At 51.8% G+C, this 24,946-nt stretch overlaps 3 protein-coding genes across 4 annotated transcripts; 1 reads left to right on the top strand and 2 right to left on the bottom strand.

Moving 5' to 3' along the window:
- Positions 1 to 2,872: 2,872 nt before the first annotated feature.
- LOC131213949 (plexin-A2) lies at positions 2,873 to 14,061 on the bottom strand. Of its 2 annotated transcripts, XM_058208196.1 has the most exons (11): positions 13,986 to 14,061; positions 9,658 to 9,858; positions 7,494 to 9,162; positions 6,844 to 7,383; positions 5,959 to 6,735; positions 4,115 to 5,867; positions 3,910 to 4,063; positions 3,637 to 3,818; positions 3,394 to 3,524; positions 3,182 to 3,327; positions 2,873 to 3,061 (listed from the first exon to the last, which is right to left on the bottom strand). In XM_058208196.1, exons 2-11 carry the CDS (start codon positions 9,844 to 9,846, stop codon positions 2,894 to 2,896), a joined length of 5,709 nt encoding a protein of 1,902 aa, XP_058064179.1. In that variant the 5' UTR covers positions 9,847 to 9,858; positions 13,986 to 14,061; the 3' UTR covers positions 2,873 to 2,893. The 2 variants fall into 2 exon arrangements, with proteins under 2 accessions (XP_058064179.1, XP_058064178.1); XM_058208195.1 differs by having other exon boundaries at positions 3,910 to 5,867.
- Positions 14,062 to 15,534: 1,473 nt separating this feature from the next.
- LOC131213869 (paired box protein 6 homolog) lies at positions 15,535 to 18,271 on the top strand. The gene is made up of 5 exons (XM_058208073.1): positions 15,535 to 15,679; positions 16,050 to 16,215; positions 16,285 to 16,465; positions 16,528 to 17,097; positions 17,174 to 18,271. Exons 1-5 carry the CDS (start codon positions 15,661 to 15,663, stop codon positions 17,975 to 17,977), a joined length of 1,740 nt encoding a protein of 579 aa, XP_058064056.1. The 5' UTR covers positions 15,535 to 15,660; the 3' UTR covers positions 17,978 to 18,271.
- Positions 18,272 to 19,156: 885 nt separating this feature from the next.
- Positions 19,157 to 24,714, bottom strand: LOC131213330 (uncharacterized). Its single transcript, XM_058207352.1, has 6 exons — positions 24,550 to 24,714; positions 22,609 to 22,898; positions 21,617 to 21,801; positions 21,412 to 21,559; positions 21,166 to 21,333; positions 19,157 to 21,104 (listed from the first exon to the last, which is right to left on the bottom strand). The coding sequence occupies exons 1-6, from the start codon at positions 24,591 to 24,593 to the stop codon at positions 19,765 to 19,767; spliced, it is 2,175 nt and encodes a 724-aa protein (XP_058063335.1). The 5' UTR covers positions 24,594 to 24,714; the 3' UTR covers positions 19,157 to 19,764.
- Between the last annotated feature and the right edge of the window lie 232 nt (positions 24,715 to 24,946).

Raw genomic sequence — 24,946 nt, 5'->3', positions numbered from 1 at the left:
GCTGTCTGCGTCAGCCCCAAGCTCTACCAGCCCTGTGAGGCATCTACCGTGGGCTCTCCGGAGCATGCAGACGGTGTTTGTTTGGGCCCTGGGAGGCCACCGAGTGGTCTCGGCACCGTTACGGGTTATGGCACCGTTGGGCACCCTTGTTATGACGTTCGGATTACCCGTGGTGGGTTCTAAGCCCGGACCCGTTCTCGGCTCGCCATTTTCGAACCACCGTTTTGGCGCCACGCTTGCTTCCTCCGCCTTTTTAAGGGAGTTATTCCAACCAATAGGGTGGTTTCAAATTTGCGTTCAAATTTTTGCGTTTTTCATCCATCAAAATAACAGGTGTAAAACTTGAGATTGAGACAGTTAAACAGATGGCTCTACCTGTCGATTTGGTCTTTCCAGTTATGCTGTTCATTCATCATTACCTTGTTTTGACATCAGGTAAATGAGTTCAGGTTGAAAAAAATAATATTTCGGATTGCAATCCATCTTTTAAAGGGTTAGACCAAGTTTTGTGCCTTAACAAACGTTTTGCGAGGATTATTATTTTTCTGCTACCTCTTGAAGAAAACTGCTTCGGAATCGCACCAAATGCTTGTCGGAACTTGTTTTTAGAAGATCGCAGCGCTTTAAGTGGTATAAAAAATTTTAAACTGGCGATTTTAATTTAACAAAGAAAGCGCATCGGAGTACTCAATAAAACGCACTTTCTGATGGGACAGAAAGGTGTGATGCCTCACAAGTTCTTAAAACTTGATGAAAACGGTAATTCTGATCGCTACTGGCTACAAATGATCAATTTAAACCATGCATTGATCGAAAAACGACCAAAGTACAGTTTCTAGTATTCCAAATGGAGGTGCCTGGTGGGGCACAATGGCCAAAAAAACTGGCCTCTAACCTCCAAATTAAATGTTCTAATCGGTCCCACATCGATTCTGGGTCTATTGTAGTGTCTGTGCCGAAAACGTTGCGCTCTGCCGGAGCCACCTGCATATTATCGTTCGTGCGAAGGTCGCGTCGAGAAGGGGAAACCCATGTACAATTAATGAATTTACTGAAGCTTTAACAAATTTTACAACTAATGGTTGGGGTAGGGGTCGTCAGGGCATTATTAGCATCGTCCTGTGAGATGCTTTCACATCTTAGCAGGAACCCCGGCCGGATTTGCAGAGTCCTGACCACCACCGATTTCTAGGAGCTCTCGCCATCTTCAATGTTTCGCCGGGGTCTGCTAAGGGCTTGATCATACGGATGCGCAGAATGGTTCCTTAGCGACCCGTATCTCTCTACTTCATTACAGGTGAAGTACATTGTGAGTATTCAAAGTGACTTGTCGTTTAGCTGCGGTGAAAGATAAATGTTACGCGAACAATTCAGCAACAATTCACGACTTGAAGACTTGAAATAAAATTACTATTGGCGAGCTAGGACCAGTTACAATCGAAAATGTACTCAAAAATAGGTCGACCGAATGGACTGGAATGGAATGGACCGACCGGTGGTGGATATTTGATCAAAATTGTCTTTTTATACATAACTGTAATGAATGTAGCTTTCGAATAAATGTTCAACCATCAAATTTACGCCGTTTTTGTTTTATAACCAAATGAAAAAGAGAAGGTTAGATGATACGCCCTGTACATATCGTACACCTACTTACCTAAGCCGCCATTACCAGTACTCGCCACCGGAAAGCAAACACTCGAAACCGTTTACTAATAAAATCATCAGCTTATATTTTAGTAAAAACTTATAACACATCAATTACACAGTTCATTTTTATTACATTTAGACTTTTTTCGTTTCTTCTTGAGCTATACGGGACAGATTTGAAATGACATTCAGGATGGTTGCTCTGGTGGTGATGCGCCGCTTAAACCATCTGATGACAGTAGTTTAGAGTTCAGTGCTTTGCCGCAAGCTTTACGATCGATTTTGACTGTTTTTTTCTTCTGTTTTTGCTTCGTTTCGAGACATGATTAGTTTTTTCTTCTTTACACAAATGTCTAAGATATTCCGTACGCAGAGTGCCGATATCGCTAATTGATTAATATCCCGCCTCTCCATCGCTTTGTTTTCGGGTTTATTGTTTATCCTGCAGCACGCATCACACATCGGAATAGTATGTTTTGCTTTGCCCGGTTTTGCAAGCCCACTTTCGATCGCAATTGCAAACGTTTGTTAGAGTTAATCTCAAACCGACGCATGATGTTCTCTCGAAAACATGATATTTTGCACGCCTGCCTGGCGTACCATTGACGCCAATCACCGACCACCAGCGGCACAGTAGCGAGGCAAGGCATGCGTAGGTTTTTCGTTTTCTTGACATAATTTCACAAGGAGTATTAGACGAATGGTTGTTTGCATTTCTTTTTTTTCGATTTTCTTTGTATCGTTTTCTGTTTCGTTTTCACAATCCGGTACACGCATTACGGTTTGTTTTCTCTGGCTCACAACATGAATATCTCATACAGTATTTTGTGTGTATCCCTGTGTATGAATGCATATGAATATGTTGTGTGTGTGTGTGTGTGTGTGTGTGTATGTGTGCGTATGTTTATATATATATATATAAACACGTGTGAACGCACGTTTGGGTTTATATATATATACATATAAGAGTATATGTATAGACATATACTCTTATATACTTGTATATATAAGTTTGTGTTGGTGTGTGTGGGTGTGTGTGGCTATGCATGGCTGTTTCTGTGTGGGTTTCTGTCTTTTTACGAGTTTCTGTACGTGTTCTTGCTGAATTCTCATGCAAAACTGTATTCGTAGCTTACCATCTATACATAGATAATTTTTCCGCACTATAATTTATTTCACGTACCCCCCCCCCCCCCCTCCCCCCCGATCCCACCCAGCATCAATTATATGCAATCTTATTCTCTCACTCCGCGGACATGATACTGTGCACCTGCTCCAGCTTGAATGCCAGACGCTGCTTCTGCGAGAACTCATCCTCCTCCAGCGTGACTGTCAGTTGCTCGTTGTATTTGACTGCGTACTGATAAAGCTCGTGTAGGGCGCAGTTGGTATTAAATTCGGTCGTATGCAACTGGAAAAGAAGTGGAACAGAAAATAAGACAATGACCATGCACAGGTTTGCCAAACATCGCAAACCACATGCTACGGTGCCTACTTGTGCTGTCGTTGCGGGGAAATATTTCACACTTACCCTAGACTCTTCGGCCAGCATCGCGTTCATGTCTTGATCCGAGATGGCAGGCATTTCTCGGATGTCGTTATAGTATCGCTCGACCCATTCCCGATACGAGGGAATATCCTTAGCGTACAGCAGCTTTGAGCTGGGAGAATCTTTCCCTGTTGAAGAAATGTGACACTCACAATCAAACTCTGGATCCAACGAGTTTGCACGAGCACACTTACCTAGTCGGTGATCGGACGTTGAACACGAGTCCATGAACGTTTGAGCCACAACCGAAAGGCAAGAGTCCACGATATTGGACTTGTGAATATCAAAAACGAAGTTAGGATTCTTTATGAGATTCACCCAGAAGCTGTAGGAACAAAGAATACACACGTTACACATGGTTTCCACGACAAACGCCAGCCGAGCGCATTGAATGTTAGGGCATTAGGGCGGAGTTGCGTAGCATGGGCTACACTTACCGTAACGGCAAACTGTTACTCTTCCAGGTGTGCACAACCTCCGGATCGGTAATACCATGTAAAAGCGCTTGATCGTCTAGGAAATCAAACATGTACTTTATTGCTAGTGGCAGTGCGGAGCCACGGTGTGCGGTGCTGAAGATGGTTTCGAACAGGTCGTCGACAAATTTCTGAAGCGTACCCTGTGTGACGATGGCAATGTTATGGTTAGTGGAACGTCGGAACGATTGCATGTTAGGGGAAAAACGGTTCAATCCGAGCCGAAACACTCACCTTAGTGGCTAACAGTCGAGTAAGGTAAATCTCCGAAACCATCTTATTGACGCGTTCACCTTCCTTCGAGCCATCGCTGTCGTGGTGTTTCACCAGGTGCCAATACTTTAGGCTGTTTTCTTGTAGATCCACGTTCATCGGGCTGCCTGCGCGACTGAACGGAGGCGACGGTGAGACGAACTTCGATATGTTTAATGTTTCGTACTTATGTATCTTCTCCGAGTATTTCTCGCCCAGCAGCGTGATATTGTAGATCGAGCTTTCTTTCGGCACGAGGCTAAGGCAGGCGCCCTCGCTGACTCGGTAGTGGTGCAGTGTGTTCAGTTTCTTCCATTCGCCGTCCGTCTTCGAGGTCGAGTCCTCGTCGTACAGAATCAGTCGACCAGCGCTACCGGTGCGCCACTCCAAATCGAGATCCTCTTTGCGTGGCCGCTGGCTCCATGGGATCGCTTTATAGATCGTATCGAGACACTTCTCTTTCACTTGCCCGATACTGTCGCAGTCGAGCACCTTAACTGGAATGTTTTCAGTGTTGGTGGGAATCATTTCGATATTATTGCACAGGATCGGCGGCTGTGTGATGCTGGCGTACACCGTGATCACCTTAAACTCGATCATCTGCCGAATGAGCTTCTCTTCGCTCAGCGAGTACCGTGCCTCGTGCGTGATCGCATCGACCGGGCCCTTATCGATCTGGCCCTTGACCGCGCGGAAAAGCATGTACAGCGGCTCACCGGCACACTCCTTCAGAAACTTGTACAGCAGAAAGGTGAACCAGGCAGACAGCATTTTCTCCGCCACCGATTCCGTGCGGCGCAGCAGCAGCTTCGGGTGTGACTTTCCGTCGATGCACTTCTCGATCAGCTCGGCCAGCAGCGTCTTTAGGATGTCGGTACAGTACTCCAACTTGCTTTGGAGAGTGACCATGATCAGCGATGCCACATTTACGCGCTCGCGCATCGAAAAGTAACGATTGCTTTCGAGTGTACGAATGAACAGCAGCAGAAACGTTTTGTTCATCACCAGCTGACCGAACAGACGGAGACCCTTCTCCTTGCGCAGCAGCTCAGGCTTCTCCCACTGCAGCACCACATGATCGTCGTGATTCGGGAAAAGGATCTTCATCGCGTAGGAGCGATACACCAGATAGGGTATGCCACCGGACGTGATGTCACCACCGAGATCAGTCATCTCCGTCTGCAGTTCCGCAAATGCTTCCTTGCACTCGGCGGCAACTCGTAGCTCGAGTATGTCCATCTGCTCTTGCATGTTCTTCAACACCCGATTGTTTTCACTAGTTTTCTTACGATACGCCACGACCAACGCGACGATCACGATAAAGAACAGTGCGATCGCTACGATAACAGTAAAGATGACTGCCTTGCTGTTGAAGCTCGGTAAGATGCCGGCCGACGAGTACACCATATAGCCTATATCGAACTGGAGCGAGTTGCCAACGATCACCTTGACATGCACCTTCTTCGTGTCTGGGTCCATTGGCGGCCGGCACGTGAGCTGCTGACGCGAAAGCGAAGTTATGTTGCATACGGCGTTGTCTCCAATCTTCACAACCACGTCGCTCTCTTTGCAGGCGCGATCCATGTTGCGCCCGTTGATCGTGAGGTAGTCGCTGTTGAAGTGCTTCACCTCGTCGAACTGCTGATAGGTTGGGTTGGGGTAAAGCTCAAAGAAACTACCCCACTGTGCAGACAGGTTACGCACGGCCATCACGTCATTCATGATGAAGCCGTACTCTAGCTTGAGCGGCTCGTCCGAACTCTTGAACGGATCATCCTGGATATCGATCTTTGGTGAAAAGCATTCCATAAGCTGAGGGTTGATTGTGTTGCACTCGTTCAACGAGATCTGTCCATTGTAGTATACGTAAATCTGGGGTCGCTGGATGGAGCCGAAGTTTTTTCCGTGCACGGCCATCTTTATGCCGCCGGCAGGAATACCTGAATGCGTCAGACACGGACAAAACAAACAAATGAGAGTATTGTAATAATTATGTTTATCGGCCAAGATGCGACTATGACTATACCATACCTTTCGCAGTTTTACTTTCGTGTCCCGACGTCACATAATCGATCCACGGGTTCGGTACGTACTCAAACAGATCGCCATTCAGCTCGCGTACACCATTGTCGAAAACCATCTTTAGTTTACCATGCATTTGACTGGGTACAGCAGTGGTGCGACAGGTGGCCTCCCGGTCGTTGGTACTCAGTATCTCGCACGGGTGCTGATCGAGGAAAGCGCGTACACGGCTGCCGGTGTTGAGGTACTTACCAACAATTTTGATCGTTGTACCACCCGCGATTGGACCGTGCTTCGGTTCAAAGTTTTTGATTTCGGGATCAACGAATTCGAAATCATTCGCCGATTCACCGCGGAAGTCCGAGATCTGCACCACGACGCGCCCCGACCGATGTGACTTAACGCCCGGCCCATCCACACTGCATACTATTTCCTTTGTCTGCACGTACAACTCTCGGAACGGCATGCAGTCGATGCCAGCGATCTTGATACCACCGTACACGTCATCAAACTTCTTACCAAGATTGATACCACGGATGGTAATGTTGGTGCCGCCTTCCCACGGGCCAGTTTTCGGGTCGAACGAGTGGATCTCCGGATTGGGGCAAGTCTGTTGATTATTCAGCCAATCGGTCTTGTTTTGGCCCTCCACTTTGCCAGAGATACCGCACTGGTCTTCAACCTCGCAGGTGTTCGATGACGAGCACCAGCCACACTTGTACTTCTCATCCAGCGCCAGGCACACGCCGCAGCTGTCCGACATGTCTCGACACCGATATATAACGACTGATAAAGGGAATACATTATTAAACAATATTATATATGCAAAAGAAACAGTGTACGAAAGGCTTGGAGCAGAATGCAACGGCAGCGAAACCCGCTAACAAAACCTACCGTGAATGTTATTCGGATTGTCTAAAGGTTTCGAGCCACCCCAGATTACAGCAAAGGTTGCATTTAGCTTGGACGTTTTCGCCGAGTACGTGAACTCCATCGCATCACAGTAGATCGTGTCGCCGAGCAACTGGGCGTTAACGCTCGTCACGCGACCCTCGACGTTGAATTGGCACACGAAGCGTGTCTGCACGATGAACTGGCCAATGATGTGTACCTTCACCTTGACCGATTTCTTGGAACCGGCTGGTACCAGAATCTCTGACCCATCACCCGTCACGTTGATCGTCGGGCAGAAGCCGGGACCTGACCGATAGCTCGGGCCGATGCGGCTGATACCAGTAACCAAGATGTCGTTACGGCAGTTCTCCGCCGTATCGTGGGTGCAACGGTGCGCTTCCACGCACCAATCGCACGGGAATTTGGACGAAACGCACTGTGTGCAAGACAGGTGCGTACTGCAATCAAAGAACGTGAAGGTGGTGGACACTATGTCTGGCCCTTGGGAAGTTTTAATCGACAGTGTCGCATTGAAATGATCTGAAAGAAGGGTGAAGAGAAAAATCGAATATGTAGAAACATAGGTGTGTCGGTCAGGCATTGACACAGCCTGGTAACCAAATCTGTACTATGTAGCGGATGACACTCACTCTCGCCATATCCAATCTGTGGCAGCAAATCAGTCCGAGGCGTAGTGCAGTTCACACCGTTGCGCTTCTTCGTTGCGTTCGTTATGATCGGCTTCTCTACGTTCGCAAAGGTGAACGCACAAACAAGCGGTTCCTTGAGGTTGGGTAAATTTTCAATGATAAGCTCGAGCGTGCGGGCAGTAGTACGCTGTAGCTGGTGCGGCGTGACGCTTGTGATCGTTGTACATTTGCCGGACTTGTAGCTCAGCCACGACAATGGGTCCTTCGAATTATTCTGACACTCATACTTTCGGCTGCACTTATTCTCGAGCGAACACCACCCGCAGAAGGGATCTTTAGCCGAAAGGCAGGAAATGCATGTGCTGTAGATGGAGCAGTCGTAGATGCGAATCTTGAATAGCTTGTAGCGCGACATCAAGTAGAGGTCATCGTTTTCTGGATCGAGATGCATGTCGGGCTGGATCGGTGAGCCGACATCAACGTTCATCGTCGCGTACTGCATCGCCGAAGTGGACGACTCCATGACAATCTTTTTCAGCTGGCCCGTCTCGGTACCGATAAACACGACGGTGAAGTTGGAAGTGGCCGTTACCGCAACTGACGTCATGCGCTCTTCGGACAATACCACTGCGAGCGAGGCAACCGCTTGCTCGCCACCGAGCGGAGAGTTGACGTCAAGGCCGCAAAAGTCCTCTCCGATCGTCTGTAGCTTGGTCGCAATGCACGGCATATTCTGCGAGATGTAGTCCAATCCACGCAGTCCCTCTCCGTTGTAGCATTTCTTGATGTTATGCATGAACTTCTTACGAACCGCTTTCAGTGAGTACACGCACAGAGCAGACCGGTTGGCGGACGTTGCTTCGAACACTGCGAACAGTACATCGTCGCTCGTCGTGATCTCGAGGCTTTGGGCGAGCTCATGACCCGGCTTACCAACGTACGCCGCACTGACGATTTTGAACTTCGTTCCGTCCTTGCTGGTGCAGTCGACCGGGATCTCGGTGTACGAATGATAGTGCGAGTCGTCTTGGCATATACGCACCAGCTTGGTGATACGCTCTTTCGAGGCGTAGTGGGAACTGCTTTTGTACTGAGTCGTTAAGAAGTAGGAGAACCGATCCGAGCTAAAGCCATACACGTAATTGATGATGTACGTCTCGCGCGCATAATTGTTAACGAAAAGCCGTGTGCCAGTCGTGACGGCGCTGGCCGCCAGCTGAAACAATCGATCCCGCGCCAAACTGCGTGAGGACACTGCCGGTATTTCGCTACGGTAGGGTGAATTGTTCGTGAACGTGACCGCCACATACAAGACGTTGTTCTCCGGCGACGCCAGCGGTGGGCCGGGCGCGATGAAGGCGACCGTGCTTGCGTTGGCCGTGTTCGCGACGACAGCTTCCAGCACTTCATGTTCGACGGTGCTTATGTTGTGCAGGTTGCGAATGTGACAGATTCCCTGGAACAGCGAACCGCACACGATCAGATTTTTCGCATTCTGATCGATTAGCAGCACCTTGTTGACGTTGTCCATTGGCTTCTTCACTGCATCGCCCGGGCACTCAAGGATCGTACACTGGTACGAATCATTTTGAGGCCCCGTCGTTACGGCTGTCACGATGTTTAAATCGCTTGTTATTTGATACAGCTTATTTAGTGCTCCTATATAGACCTGCAAACAAAGTCGGACGCAAAAGAGAGCATATAAAATTTTTAGAAAAGAAGCCATGACTATCGTATAAGACCGGAAACCGGGGTGCGTAAGACCGGAAGCCAACTGAAGGGGTCATAAACATTCTATTTTCGGTATAATTGATTACTTTCTCAGCAATGCTAGTAAAGCTTACCGGTGCACAACTAGGGTGGCCGATGTAAATATTCTGACCATCCGGCACCGTAACGAATGAGTTAATAAACTCTTAAGCACGTCCTACTCATATAACTTGTATGCTATTTTTGGCTTCAACTTGGGGAAAAAGAAATCGATGCCAAGCAACAGCCTTTTTCGATGTGTAACGAGGGTGAATGTTCTTGGTAGGTAGGGAGAAATCTTTCTCTCCGAAAAAAAAAGATCTTTTCCCACGGCACTGCACTGTGCTGCACCAAGCTCCTAGCACGCAGTTAATATGCTATATGGTTGCATTCGAGAAAATCAATGAATACTTACATTCCCTGTGCTTCTGTCTACCGCTAGATGATTGAGTGTAGAATTGAAAACTATTTGACTAACTAGTCGACTGCTAAGGTCTGTGGCATTGCTTCCCTTTGCCGGGAACAAATGATTGGCCTTTGGTTGGGCACATAGTACGCCGATGAGGATGATAAGGATGATACCGTAGCGCTGGAACCGCTCCATCTCCTATAAACTCTAAAAAAGAAAACAATCGGTTACACAAACTTACACGTAAATTTCAATTGCTGGACAGAGTGTATCGGATGAAATGTAATGATTATAATTTTGGTAAGGCTGCCTACATACGGATAAGTAGAGCGGCCTTATTTAAGTAGTCGATTTTCTTGAGCAATTTTTCAAACAACAAAGAATACCAAATGGATAAATGCGGCTCGGTTGGTTCCTAGACAAACGAAAACCAAACATTTACGTTAATATGTGTCAGTGAGGAATAGGATTTGCACTATTTGTACGAAACAAAAACAACGATTGCTCTCTGCCGGCCGGCAGGTAGGCCGACCTAGCTTGACAAAGTTACCAAAACGGCATAGGAAACGATTACCCCTGTTTCTTGCCTTGTAAATTCAGCAATGTATACGACTGCAACAGAACAAACTTTGCGGGACACTATGGGCCACAGTACCGAGTGAATCGGTCGGTCGGCTCCTCACCAAATTACCTTACCATGGATCACCATAGCAAATACTCACTCCCCCCCCTGGGAGTCGACCGTTGGGTACTGCAGGGGTGATTCCATTGCTACGCTAAAAGACTTAAAGGAAAAAAAGCCGCTCAGTAATAGATATTACTTCGGGTATGATTATTGCATTGTGTTGGGCTGGGCACCACGCAGGAAGGAGCAAGAGTATGTGTTCCCACAACGCATGCGCTTAGGTTACACTTTCATTTGCCGTCCACCCTAATGCCACCTTTCTGTGGCATCAAACGGGGAGCGGGCCCAACACACAACACGATAGCGCAAGGCTACACCGTGGAAGTCCCAAGTGCTGTCCACGCACAGTTGCAACAAATGTTTGCCGGAAAGGCGCTAAAAACGGTGCTTCACTGTTTTTCATCACTTTGTCTTTCCGGCCGACGCATCCATCGCCGCCGCCGCTTGGAAGTTCTGGAAAAAAAACAATCTAGAGTTCACAGGTTGCTACACCACACGGATTTGCGGTGTAATTTTTGTTTTTTTTTGCCCCAATTGCCTATGTTTGAAAACTGTTGAAAGCACCCACGAATGCTGACGAATGCCGCGCTACCGATTACAAAAGGGTTGAGATCGACTGGTAACCGGAAAACTGCGTACTTATCGTATGACTTCCACCGCGACACTGTGGTGTGTGCTGGACGTTGGTACATTTTGTCACGATCAGTTCCAAAGACCAGAGGGTGGGCCAGAATTTTATACGTTCTGAAAGCTTTGACAGCCAAAGTTATAGTCGCCAATTTGCTACGGTTCCGAGCTGGATGATCTCATTCGGCACGACGGTCGAGCAACTGCATGGAATGTACCAGCCTAAAAACAAAGGGTGTAACAAACACAGCATCTTTTTTTGGGGGGGTCCGTGTCCGTGTGGTAATCTAGACGGCACCGGGGCATCGGTAGAAATATTTCGAAAAACCTAAGGGTTCGATGACGCCATGGACACCGAAGAAATGGGTGTATACCGGCCAGAAGAAAAGTAATTTTTTTTTGCCCCTGTCTCGAGAGTGTAAGTAAAAGGGTGGTCCGGCACAAGCAAATTCCGGTATCAAACAGCGACGGCACGGGTGCTGTGAAACCACTGCTTTTGCCTTGCACTGGAGCTGGATTGTGTTGAAGTTATTTATTTATTATTAGCAGAACGCACAAGGCGCCGTATGAAGCGGCAACATCAACATAAATCAATCAAGTTGATGCACAGGGGGGTCAGGGTTTAAGGTGTGACGACTTTTGCACAGCAACCGTTGAATCGTTACAGGTTACAGGTTCAATGATCTACGAGAACGAGACGGTGCTTGTGGTGGAGGTGTGTCATAAAATTGGGTACACACTGGCCAATCCATTGAAGCGCATGAGAGACCGGTAATGGCTGCAATGTCTTACAAACGCTCTTACGCTTGCTGTGAGTAACATCCAGCATGTAAAATACCAAGCGTCGGTGAATGACCGATGACCGGGTTGGTGCATGTGTGGTTGGCGAGATCTACTGTCCAGGCGTTTTGTGGGGCACTCTATCGCCCGGTTTCCTTTGTGGTTGATAGCAGAGTCGAAGGAAGTACGTCGATGACGCACACCCGTGCCACAGAGATTGATAGTCAGCGTTCATAGAAGACCGTGTTTGATGGTTGATTGATGGGCAGCATCCTTTTCCAAGCATCGCCGAACTATCGCCCGAACGATTGCCCAAACTATTGGGTCGATATCGTAGATTCACCCGCCAAGCACACAAAACCATCCAGAACCATCTTTATCAGTTCACTCGCATCGCTTCGGCAAACCGTCGCTGCACACGTCCGGAAGTGCACGATGTAAGGAATGGCGAAAAAGAATGGCGACCCTTGTCGCGACCCCGGACAGGCACCCGTTCCCTAAGAGGTGTCCCAAAGGGCTACGGGGCACCTTTGTAAACTCGGTAAAAAGGCACCGACGCCGACGGGCACACTCACTTACAAAGTAACAAGCAGAGGAAGGCAATGTAATGCAACGTCCGTTGCCAACGTCCGACTCTCGGAAGCTTGGTTCGCCGCCAGGCCAGGCCGAAAGTTTACGTTAATTGCACTGGCACACGGGATGAGGGGACGATTATCGCCGCTGACTGTTTTCTCTTTTCCTTTGACACCCCCCTCCCCCCCCCCCCCCGTTAGGCAACCATGTAGAGCGTTCTGGACGCGAGCGTGGAAGCTGTGCGTTCGATAGCATAGCATTTCTCCTTTGCAACACTGGCGCTTATGCTCCGCTCTCTCGGTGGTGCGCGCACACCCGAGCTTACAAGCCGCCATTACTTCGTGGGCACACGATCACGCCTTTTTGTATTTCCAAGCCTTACACCGTTTTACAGAAGGGGGGAACCCGTACCTTTTGCGAATGTTTCATTTGTTTCGGACGTTTCGTACGATTCGTTGTAATATTCGCTGCTTATCGTCGAAGGACACCGCACAACACCGCACACCCGCGAACTACACTGATTTTGTTTTGCCACCTAGTTTAGCGAAAAATGCAGAGCCAGTTTTTTGCCATTCACAAAAAGAGAATCCTTGTTGCCTTTGCACCGCACGGCAAGCAGCCCGATCACGGCCCGATAATTACTCAGCGAACCAAGTGGTGCTGCCACTTGCCGAAATGATTCATTTTCGTCCACCGATTCGTGCGGGCGGGGGCCCCGGTAAGTTCGCGAAATCACTCCGACTGCCGACCATATGCAGCTCCCGGACGGTGGTTCTTTGGTCACTGGAGAGAGCCGCCCAGTCTGTAAAAGGGGCCACTCACTTATGGCAGCGTGTAACCGGACCGTGGTCGGTGCATATTCCAGGGGCGCTGCTGCCGCGAATGTGCCACTGGCCGGGGATGGTTGGGATGAGAAACCGATAGAACCTCTGGTTTGGGGCACGCGCGCGCTTTCACAACATTACAACCAACTAGCGAGGGTAGAGTAAGTTTAAAATTTTCACGGGCGCCCGTCTGCTGCTGCGTTTTTCGATCTCTCTACGTTCTTCTCGCAGCACAAGCAGCGCATCAAGCTTCAGCCTCCACCGACATCTGTGTAAGTGACCGATTATGACTCCCGTAACACGGAGAGAAAGAACGCACCCGTTCGAGCTCGTACGCACACATCATATTCCAGAGCATCGCTCTCTCTCTCTCTCGCTGCCGAATGTGTCTACCTGCTGCTGCTGGCCACTGCGCGCTGCACCAAAAGGGAACGGCTCCAGCGACGACGACGTCGATGGTAAGGTGGTGTTCCAAGAGCACCAACACATTCACAAACACTCTGCCACCAGCGAGATCTATCTGACGAAATGTTTGTGGATGTATGCGCGAATCGCTTCGTACGCACAACGCATCTCAAACCCAGCGCCTCTGTTTCTACCGTCCGTCCGTCCGATGTTGGAAGGACCTTACGCACACATACACGCACACACGCACACTGAAACAGTTTACATTCCTACTCCCACTCCTGCTGCGGCCCAGCCCAGCGCGCGGCTGAGGGAAGTAAAAGGGATAGCAGAAACTGCAGAAAAACCCTCCAGCATGAAGCCGTTCACTGGAGTTCGGTTCGCAGTTTCCACAACCTCGGAAAAATAAAGGCCGGTCCTGTAAGGGGCCGTGTATTTACCTGTTTATATGTACTACTGGATTTATGATTTTACAATTATCCTACACTTAACATGGCTTATAACTTGGGCTCTCATTTTGCCGTCCAGCCCTCTTGTTGATTGCTTCTCTGCGGCGCGACTATCGCGTAAGCACAACATTTATCTCCGTCACGCAGCGTGAAATGAGCCCCCGACGCAGCCAGTGCCCGTCACTGTGGCTATACTGTCAGGTTTGCTGTTTCAAACGCCGCCCGCGACGGTTACGGCATCGCTGTGCACCCTTTCCCTGGCACCCTTTCCCTTCCCGTGCTGGCCGGGTGATAGTTTGACAAACATGTCCCCAGCTGTCCGGTGACGGTCGAGCCCGCTCGGTCCGCAGCAGACCCCCGGCATCGGCAGTGCGCGGCATTTGAAAATGCCTCCAGCGAAAGGGTTAACTCCCGAACCGGGCGTACTAAACTGGTCGCCCAGGTCGGCTGTCACGGGCCCATTCGCTGCAGTAGTGTAAATTTGGTGTGGATTTGATTTAATGGCCCTGATACACGCAAGGTAAACAGAATGTGCAGAAACATAAACAAAGCGCGGTTTTGGCGATAACTTGCTTTTCAGGACCGTGAGCGTGCCGCTCGCGAACGTTATCGAACGTTTGCACGCCGTCCTGCGTTGCCAAAAGTGGGCAAAACGAGCCCAAACGTTTCGTTTCCGCATGACTGATTTTCACGGTTTAATTTGCATTCAGCGAGAGTGGGCACTCTGGGCGCTTGCCCGTGTTCAATCAACAGCCGCTGGGACGCTGGGCCGTCGCAGAACAACAACGGTCTCTTGCGACCGGTGGTTTTGTAGATCATCGTGGCCACCGACCGCCCGAAGATGCGTGGATATGTTTGGCAAAGCGATCGTTGCATTTCAAGCTCAAGCTAACGATCGTTACTACGGCGACGCCGCCGCCGAGGTGGTGCGAAAGTACACTCATATCGTCCGTTTCAGCCGCAGCGGTGCCTCGAATCACTTAACCACTTTATGGTTCGACCACCACCTGTGCGTAATAAGAAACGAACCACCGGCCGACCGGCCGGAAGATTTGCAGGTGTTTGAGCGGAACCACCGGCTGGCCGTAACGAAGCGTTACTGTGGGAAATGATCGATTCGCTGTACTGGTTTCTAAAAAAAATCTAAAAACCATTCACAAAAACCCAGATGATACAGATGATGCCGTGAACGTGAAAAAACCAATGTTTGCTAGCCCCCGAAACCCGAAACTGGCGTGGGTGTTTGATGCGAAAACTGCACCTCTGTGTGCACATTCTGATCTGACCTGTACCAAAATGTTCTACCCTCCATTAAACATTTTCAGCCACTGTTGGTCCCTAGAAATGCGCCAACGCGCGTACTTAGTGAGCGCTGGGTCGCCGCATGTAAGTAGAGAATGCACCCCGCACACCGTGGACCGCGGCCAGGACCGATCGCCCCCGGGGGGTCCTCGATCAAGCGCGGGGCAGTTCGCTCTGTTCGCTATTTATTAATCGCTGAACGCGAGAAAAACGGAAGCAAAAAAAAAAGAAAAATACGATTGGCACAACGGTAACGGCCGTTAGCGTTACTACGAACGACGAATGCCCAACTTGCACGCGGCCCAACACCGAGTGATTAAATATTCACCTCTCTACTCTCTATCGCTTTCTCTTTTCCCGCAGCATGGAATACAAAAACGAAGGTAATCGCTTGCTAGCCTCTTTGGTTCGATTTGTGTGCGCCACGGCGCCACGTGGGCAGGCCACGTGGCCACCCTCGAAACGGTTGCGCGCTCTCGATTCAAATCGACCGTTATATATGTGTTTGCTCAGCAGTTTCGATAGTTGGGTTCGGCCGACGCGCCGATTATAGATTAGTCCCGTGTACCCCGATTCGACCGATCCCACCTCCCAGCCGAGTGCCCATCCCCCGTGACCCAGCGTGTTCCGTTGACTGGCTGTTCGGTTGACGCGACTTTTTGTGTTGAAACAGTCGCCCAACAGTCGGGAGACGAAATCGCAAAGCCCATACACAACACGGTTATACAACGATCTCTCTTGACTGTATTGTAGGCCACAGTGGCGTGAACCAGCTCGGGGGTATCTTCGTGGGCGGCCGCCCGTTACCCGATTCCACGCGCCAGCGGATCGTGGAGCTGGCGCACGCGGGCGCCCGACCATGTGACATATCGCGCATCCTGCAAGTCTCCAATGGCTGTGTCAGCAAAATCCTGGGACGGTAAGACGGAAGCGAAATGTCCGAAGCCAACCACTAATCACCCACCCATTGTTGTATTGCCCATTGCAGATACTATGAAACCGGCAGCATCAGGCCCCGCGCCATCGGTGGATCGAAGCCGCGCGTGGCCACGCCCGAGGTTGTGAACAAAATTTCCCAGTTCAAAAACAATTGCCCCAACATTTTCGCCTGGGAAATTCGGGACAAGCTACTGAACGAGCGTATCTGCACACCGGAGAACATACCGAGCGTAAGCGTGAACGCTGCTGGCACTAGCTACCACCACTACGATGTATCTGGTCCCCTATCTAGGTTTCCTCAATCAACCGAGTCCTGCGCAACCTGACCGCCCAGAAGGAGTTTAGCAAAAAGCCGCACACACAGGACGCGCTCAGCGACGGGCAGGTGGTGAACTATCTGCCCGCCGGCAAGTCGCTCAACGATGCCCAGTTCATCCACTACAAGTACGGCGAGGGCTGCCGGGCGGTGCAGACCGGTGCGGAGTCGGTGCTGCGCATCAACGACGCGTACCGGTTGGCGGTCGGGCCGGCCGGCGACCCGGAAGCGAAAGCGTTCGCGGACCATGACAACACCAAGGGTAACCAGTTCATGAAGCACTGCTTCACCAACCTGGACGCTGCCTCCGCCGCTGCTGCCGCCGCCGCCGCCGCCGCCGCTTCTTCGGCGGCACCGAAGCAAACCTTCGTCGACAGCGACACGGAGCGGCTGAGCCTGAAGCGGAAGCTGCAACGCAACCGGACCTCGTTCACCGTCGACCAGATCGAGTTCCTCGAGAAGGAGTTCGAGCGGACACACTACCCGGACGTGTTTTCACGCGAGCGGCTCTCTTCCAAAACCAACCTCCCAGAGGCCCGGATACAGGTAGGTAGAAGGCAGCCGGCAGCCCCCCTTCCCCCGTGAAGCGCCAACCGTCTAACGTCGGGTTCGTTCGTTTCAGGTGTGGTTCTCCAACCGGCGAGCCAAGTGGCGGCGCGAGGAAAAGCAGCGATCGCAGGCCGTGTCGGAGGGCTCCTCGTCGGCAGCGGCAGCGGCCGCAGCCGCAGCGGCGGCCGCGGCCGCGGCGGCTGCCGTGCAGAATGCGTCCATCTCGTCCTGCTCGCTCAACCTGACTGCGCCGCTCGTGACGCACGTGTACGACTCGAACATGTGCGTCGAGGACTCGAACAGTAACTACCTGAGCAAAACGTACCCGCTGGAGACGTCGTTTCAGAGCCTGGAAGCGCTCAAGTCGGCGGCCCCACCCGCCGGCGGCAACCACCAGGCGGTGGTGGTGCAGCAGCAGCAACACTCGCCCGCCGCCATGTCCTTCAAGCTGGCGTTTCCCAACGCACCGAACCAACCGACCAACGGGGACGTCAGTGGTGGCGCTGGTGGTGGTAGCGCCGCTGGCGGCGATGGTGGAGCTGGCAGTGGCGGCGGTGGCGGCGGCGGCGGCGGTGCCCCCGTCAGTTCCGCTCCCACGCTCGACGCGTCCACCTGCTCGAACCTGATGGGCACCGTATCACTAAGCAATAGCAGTAGCTTCTCACACGTACCTACCTCGGATGATAAGTCGTTGTACAATCACTTTGCCTACTCGGCCGCCGCCGCCGCCAACATGCACCACAGCTACTCGGCCGCGGCCGTCGCCGCCGTCGATCCGTCCTACAACGGGATGTACTTGAAGAACCAGCTGTACAACCTGCCGCCCAACGCCGGTGTCCTCAGCTTCCAGTCGACGCTCGAGTGGAACAAAAGTTAATGGCAGGGAGCCGCCTTCGAGCCGGCTCAATCACTACCGATCATCGGCGACAAGTACTAAGTATCTCTCGGACCGCCGGACCGCCCCTTCCGGGCGGTCGCCATTTTTGCCTTTCATTTGTTTTTAAATGTTTTCCGTTGCCCGTCGTCGCAGTCGCAGCGCAACGCTGCGTGCGCAAATGAACGCTCATACCTCCGCGGACCTTTCTGCGCGGGGCGCCTTCCGAGGCGCCCGAGTTGTGTGATTAGGTGTGTGAGAGAGAGAGAGAGAGAGAGAGAAAGAGAGAGGGAGACAAAACACGAACAGTAGCAAAGTAGACACAATGTAGATCACATATATGGTGGGCGGGGTGCAATGGGGTGCACGAACAAAGGAGCCATGGCGGCGGGGCGAGTATATTGAGCCCTACGGCCCGCCAGCAGCCCCGGCCGAACGTACGTGCGTCTCACCAGGGAGCGCCTATAGAGTAGTGCCAAATAATGTTACACAATCGGATAATATCATTAAAACAAAAAAAGATATATATTCTTTCATATTCAGTGGGCATAGTGCTTGATCGGCTATGCCCGACGGGACGATGGTTGTTCTCATGTTTGAAGTATATAAGTATTTTTATAAAAAAGCCCGTGACCAACTGTAATCGCGCGACAGTAGGTCGCACAAATCGGACAAATAAGTAATGGAACAGAACGATGCGAACGTCCGCGAAACCGCCGTGGGGCCGCGGGGCACAGCATCCCCGCAGGCCACGAGCTGGCCGGAACGGAGTGAAACAATAAATAGTCAAGTACGCACAATCAAACGTCCCGCCGTTGTTAACGTTCTTGTGTGCCCTCTGCCCCCTTTTCATTTCTTTCGCAATCGAATCGATGCTCGCTGGTGGCGGATAGTGGTAGTTCCTTCTCCCGACTACCCGGAACAACCGGGTACTTCCCGAATCGAATCAAATTCATTCAAATAAAAATTGACCGTTCGACTACGCAATTTCTTTCGCAAAAACTAAACGAATTAAAAATTGAAATTACAAACATTAACAGAGTGGAAAGCAAATGGTTCAAAACACTTAAAGTAGTAGTGCAAAGCGAACTGCTTGTGGTTGCAGAATTTCTTTCCAACTCAAACGAAACAGAATTGTTCCAACAAAACAAGCGTAAAGACGTCGGATTTTCAGTGGTTGTTTTTTGTGGTTTTTGTTTTCTTTTACTCAGATTTGCTTTTGATTTACGCGTCTGAGCGTATGCTTGTATGCTTGTGGGGTGGCATAATGCGCGCCGGGGATCAATTTCTTGGTTTTCCGCCTGTGTTGTTGTTTTTTTTGTTTGCTTTGTTTTTTGATCATATATGTAATTCATGTTACTTATCAATTCACACACATCAAGTCCCACAGTGTCGTCTCGTTCGATATTATTCTTACATATAAATGTTTAATGACAAAAAAAATAAGTTTCATCTGGTGAAGAGAGGTGTGCGTGCGTCCGCGTGTGTTCGTGTTGGAAGATTTCGGCCGTACCGCGCTCCACACGTTTGCTCCAACATCCTGCTCTCCATAAATGCGCGTGTGTCCGTCCGGTAAAGTCCCTTTTCTGTGCTACATTTTCACTACCGCCCTTCCTCGCTTCCTCCCGCCCTCCACCAACCACCCGTTTTCGCTCTCTCTCTCTGTCGGTGTCTTTCTGTGCTTCTCACAAACGGTGCTCCTGGAAAAAGCTATGAAAATCCGTTCCGGCCCGGCCCGGCCACGGGCTGGTGTGGCGAGATCAAGGACGTGCCCGGCCCGGCCTCTACACTCATCCCTTCAGCACGTTCTCACTCTTTAGGAACTCGTCGGTTAAGTCTAGGCCATTGCGTTGCACCGGGCTGTGCGCGAACGGGTGGCAGTCGTCGTTCGCCTGCTGCTGGTGCTGCTGGTGGTGGTGCTCGCGCATGGCCGCCCGCAGGTGCTCGCCCGTCGGATCGAAGGTGGCACAGGTGTCGCTCGAGCGCGTGTCGTCGTGGCAGCGACCGAGCGACGGGCCGTGCGGATTACCGTGCCCCAGCAGGCTACCGAGCGGGACGCCGCCGGTGCCGGCGGATCCACCGCTACCAATGCCACCGCCGCCGCCGCCGCCACCGCCACCACCACCGAGGCCACCGCCGATGCCGTTGCCGAGGCCACCGCCGACGCCGTTGCCGATGCCGGCGTTGGACGAGACGACGGCCTGCGCTTGCGAGACGGCGAGCCGCAGGGCGGCCTCGGCCTGCGAGCGCAGGATCGCTTCCGCCTGCTGGATCCGTATCGCCGTCTCCGAGGTGGCCGGACAGTGGTTCTGACCGAGCGGGGACTCTGTAGACGCCACGGGATATTTTTGACGGTTAGCTAGTGGGTATTTGGAGTCGTTAAAACTAAGCATATTACTTTTCTTCTTCAACGGACCAAGGTTCGCGTTACCGTGCAGGTCGCCGTGCCCGTGCATGGAGCTGTTCTTGAACGTCTGCCCGATGCGCATGGCCGTCGCCAGGTTGACGACGGCCGCCTGCACGGCGGACGGCGTCCCGTCCGCCGGCAGCATCAGGTCCGGCTCGAACTTCGGCTCCTGTATCATCATCATGCGCGAAAATTGACTATTATTGTTATCCATCGTGTTGCCGCTTCCGCCCCCGCCACACAGCGGCCCATCACCGACACCACCGCCACCGGCACCCCCTTCGGCACCACCGGCGCCGACCAGCCCGGAGGCGCCACCGTTGCTGCCGCCGAGCGTCGCACCGAACGGTAGCCCGTGCGGGTTCGGCAACCGATGGTTATCGAATACCGTGGACCCACCACCACCACCCGCCCCGCCGCCACCACCGCTGCCCCCTTCCCCAACGGCGCCCGTCGTCCCACCAGCACCACCACCACCGTCGCCATTTTTCTCCGAGCCCATCGTGGACGAGTTTTCCGAGTAGTTGAGCGGCGATATGCTGTTGTGGGTGAGCTCCTTGACGGCGGCCATCGGGTTCGAGAGGCCAGCCACGCCACCCATGCCCACCAGGCCGGCGCCCGATTCCTTCTCGCGCTGCTCCACCACGGCCTTGGTGAACATGTACTGCGCCGCGAACTGGTGCTTCGGGTCCATCTTCATGTGCTCGATGTGCGTAATCAGCCCTGAAAACCGAAGACGGTATGAGAACGCCCAAAAGCCACACAGTGAACCCGGCGCGCTTACCCGATTCATGCGTGAACACCGCCTGGCACACCGAGCACGGCCACATCTGCAAGTTGGATCGGAATGTCGGGGTCCGCGGGTGCGTCAGCAGATGCTTCCGGAGGCAGCCCTCGTTGACGTAGTGCTTGCCACACATCGGGCACGGATGGTTCGCCACGCGTCGTTTGACTGCGGGGGACAAATGAAATCACCGGGCATCAGTCGCCGTCGCAGAGCCGCCAGCTTGTCAACACGGAGAACACTTACCAGCCACTTCTTTGTGTGTATACTTGATGTGTTCGTTCAGCGCTTCGACGCCGAGGAAAATTTTGCTGCACACATTGCACGTCACACTGTTGGAGTTGCTGATCAGAGCCGCATGCTGCTGCAGTACGCCCAGGTGTAGTTGTAATTCCTATAATAAAGAACACGCTTTAGTCGGTAAGAGCAACAGATACAGACGCAGCCCTACCTTGGAGGTGTGGGTCCGTAAACTGGACTCGGTAGCGAAGCCCTTGCCGCACAGGTTACAGTGGAATGGGCGACTCTTGGCACGCTCGACTTGGGCATCGTGGTTTCGTAAATGCTGTTGCAAGTTGGAAAGCTGAATAAATGCACGACCGCAGTCTGGCAGGTGGCACTTGTACGGGCGTTCACCTAGTTCGAAAATGTCAATCGGGAGCGGGATCGAATGGATAATGGCGCGCAGAGCGACAGAGTGACAGGCGAAACAAAAGAGTTGATAAAACAAACACACAGACACACACTCACGGCTAGCTTCGTCGGATGCGGAGCAAATCACTGCCACAGCGATCGGCACGACGATTGCCTGGCCTTACCACCAGCAATCAGTGAGCAGTAATTTGCGGGCACGAGATGCTAGCTGTGCGGTGTAATAGAACATGTAATGAAATACAATCGGATACACTATAGAATGCCATAAGGTTGTTTGTAAAACACAGTCAATACGTAACACGTTCGTGAATTGTTTGCTTTTAGTTTGGTTGCCTCTGACAAGCCGGCTGACAGGTGGCCAGCACTACTACATGGCCGCGACAAAAAAGGAGCAGCAGTTGAGCCAGACCTAGGTTCATAGATTAGGCAAAACGTCCCGTCGGGGGGGGCCGCAAGAGCCGCTGGATGCTGGGTTCCGGCGCTTCAGTAACCCGGACACGGAGGATCGCAAGTGAGTATATACGGGCTACGTTGAGCCAAGCTTGACCCACTTGACCCACATCGCTCGTCTTGCTCACCTTTCTTCGCACTCACCTTACCAGGCTGGGTAGTGGAAGCCACAAACAGGGGCTCCTACTCGCCTACTCGGTATACTAACCTCGGTTACGTTCTACTTTACTTTACAGTGTTGCGAACTGTTGCATTTCTGTCGCGAGTTCGGTCCGCTGAGTGGAGAGGACCCGGACGACGCTATCCGCCGCCCCGCCCCCGCCAGTCCCTGGTGGTTACCGGTATGCAGGCGCGTGTGCTGCTGCACATGGGAAAGCTGCTTGAACTTTCGATCACAGTAGGAACATTTGTAGGGTTTCTCGCCGGTGTGGACGCGGATGTGCTGCACCAGCTGATGGTTGGAGGAGAAGCTCTTCAAGCACTGCTGGCACTGGTGCGGTTTGTTTTCCGGTGCCGCTAGCTGTGGCAGCAGGTTCTGCACCGACAGGATGTCGCCCGTGCAGTTAAGCTCGGCGGCGGCCCCCGGTACGGCGCACAGGTCCCGGACGTGTTGTATCTGCATTCTGACTCTGTACCGTGACGATAACGCGTTCCGCGATAAGCCGCCCGCCCCGCCGGAACCCGCCGGATGATTGAAAAAGAGAACGGGAGAGAAAAGAGAGAGAGAGAGAGAGAGAGAGAAACCAGGGGCAAACTCCTGGATAATTAAATTGGCACAACTTGAAACGCAGCCGCTACGCAGCAGTAGTAGTAGTAGTAGACGGTTGATATTGTCACGCGGTCATGCGGCAACTCGATCGCCCAGTTCTTCACTTTCGTACAACAACATCCGGGTAGGCGGGGAGAGTGCCGGGATCGAGCGAAGCTAGAGTAGGTGAGGCAGCATCCATTCGGTGCCGACCCGGCGACAAACAGCGCCAGCAACCGTAACAACCGTAACATGCTCTTCTCGTTTTGACTTGCCAACAGTTCACTGTGAACTAATTGTGTGAATATTTGCCCTTCCAGCAGCCGCACCGGAAACAATCAAACGAATGTATCAATCTGTTTCCAATCTCCCATCGGTGCCACCGCCAAGAATCTGGTCCCCTCGCTAGTTAGTGCAAAACGCTAGCCGTTCGCTTCGCCACCGCAGCATAGCCGAGAGCTGAGCGTCTTGCTCGGTAAGCCTCGGAAGCTGGAGCCTAAAACTGTCGTTTCACCAAACCGCCCAACTCAAACCGCCCACCCCGCCGGTACGGGGCGATGATTTGTTTAAAACCCGACCGAGTCTTGCTTGGGCGGAAGGTGTGCGTTGTTTAATAAGAGTTGCCTCGCTTTCCCGAACGCCTCGCTTGACGTTGGCGGGGCGGATTTCGGGGTGGATGAAACGCATATAAGACACTCGAGAGACACACCTATCTCTCGGGGCCTGAATGAAATCACAGAGAGCGAAATGGAAAAAAAAACGAGGCAAAAGAAAGGCGTTTTTTCCCCCAAGTGGACAGAACACCTCTAAATTAGTAGGACCAGGTTTCAAGTTGTTCCGTTCGGCAGCTACCGATGCGATTCATTGCCTCGTATTGCACACTCCGTCCCTGTCCACTTTTCGCACTTTGGCCCTTTTTGGGACGATGGGAGGCATCCTAGGGTGGATGCCGCGGAAAGTTTTATCAACCCGCCAGCCAATCGGCCATTATCAGCAGGGAACGCTCCAGCAAGGACGTGTTCGCTGTTAAACAACTAACCCCGTTCGTCGCGGTGCGTGGGTAAAGGCACCTAGTCGTGAATTCTCAAAACTAGACCGTGGAAACGCTCGGGACGCTCGACTTGCCCTGTGCCTGATTGGTGTCAAGCACGGACAAGGATCGTACGTTTGGACCCAATTGATTGTAACGCCTTTTTGGGCCACCTGTCTCGTTAGCCAAAAAGCGGGGGAGGGGCCGTCCGCATTTCAGCAATTGTTGTCGGCCATTTTTTTTCTCTCAGCTGGCAAATTGACTTGGAATTTGTTTGTTGTAGTAGAGGTTGTTGTTGTTGTTGTTGGTTGTTGATGTGGTTTCCTCACCTCGACAGCGTTCGATTGCTTCTTTGGTCGTTTGAATCTTTTGCAAAACGGCAATACTAATCATGACCCGCCGCCGGGCCACCAGTTTCCTCATCAAGTTTGCTCGAAGCTTTCGAAACACAAAAAACATATCCTGTTGGCTCTGGAACGGTACCAGGGACGTGCTACACTACCTCTGTGAGATTTGAGACTTTAAAATGGATTCAATCGAGAACATGATTTTCGTTTAATTAGTGTGCGTCGACGTGCTCTAGGGAGGTGATGCGCATCCGCTCTGATCCAACGGCCGGCTTCTTTTCGCTTTTCTTCTTTTGGGTAATTTTCTTTTTTCCTACTTTTCTTTTCGCTTTCGCTTTCGTTACAACGTTTCGCTCAATCGTGTTTCGTTCTTTGAATCTTTCGCGCGTTTTCCGATTTTCGTTTCGCCGCACGAACGGTGCGCGTTGCGTCCCGTGCTTGCCGTGAGCGAGCGTTCCGTGCCTCCGCCCTGGACTGGTATGGCCACTACGCCCGTGATTCGCCCACCGAACTAGGGCCAAAGTTTGCGCGCGTTCTAGTGCACGCGTGACC

The sequence above is a fragment of the Anopheles bellator genome, chromosome X, assembly GCF_943735745.2.
Source record: "Anopheles bellator chromosome X, idAnoBellAS_SP24_06.2, whole genome shotgun sequence".
NCBI lineage: Eukaryota > Metazoa > Arthropoda > Insecta > Diptera > Culicidae > Anopheles > Anopheles bellator.
This window is presented reverse-complemented; position numbering and strand designations above follow the sequence as displayed.

Excerpts from the sequence above, each read along its gene's own strand:
- LOC131213949 (XM_058208195.1), bottom strand. The coding sequence starts at position 9,846 with ATGGAGCGGTTCCAGCGCTACGGTATCATCCTTATCATCCTCATCGGC. Across the intron at positions 9,163-9,657 it reads TAGACAGAAGCACAGGGAAT|GTCTATATAGGAGCACTAAA; the intron begins GTAAGTATTCAT and ends CTTTGTTTGCAG. Across the intron at positions 3,525-3,636 it reads AGTAACAGTTTGCCGTTACG|CTTCTGGGTGAATCTCATAA; the intron begins GTAAGTGTAGCC and ends TTGTTCCTACAG.
- LOC131213330 (XM_058207352.1), bottom strand. The coding sequence starts at position 24,593 with ATGTTCTCGATTGAATCCATTTTAAAGTCTCAAATCTCACAGAG. Across the intron at positions 22,899-24,549 it reads AAGTCTCAAATCTCACAGAG|AGTCAGAATGCAGATACAAC; the intron begins GTAGTGTAGCAC and ends GTCACGGTACAG. Across the intron at positions 21,334-21,411 it reads TACACACAAAGAAGTGGCTG|TCAAACGACGCGTGGCGAAC; the intron begins GTAAGTGTTCTC and ends TGTCCCCCGCAG.
- LOC131213869 (XM_058208073.1), top strand. Across the intron at positions 16,466-16,527 it reads CACCGGAGAACATACCGAGC|GTTTCCTCAATCAACCGAGT; the intron begins GTAAGCGTGAAC and ends TCCCCTATCTAG. Across the intron at positions 17,098-17,173 it reads TCCCAGAGGCCCGGATACAG|GTGTGGTTCTCCAACCGGCG; the intron begins GTAGGTAGAAGG and ends CGTTCGTTTCAG.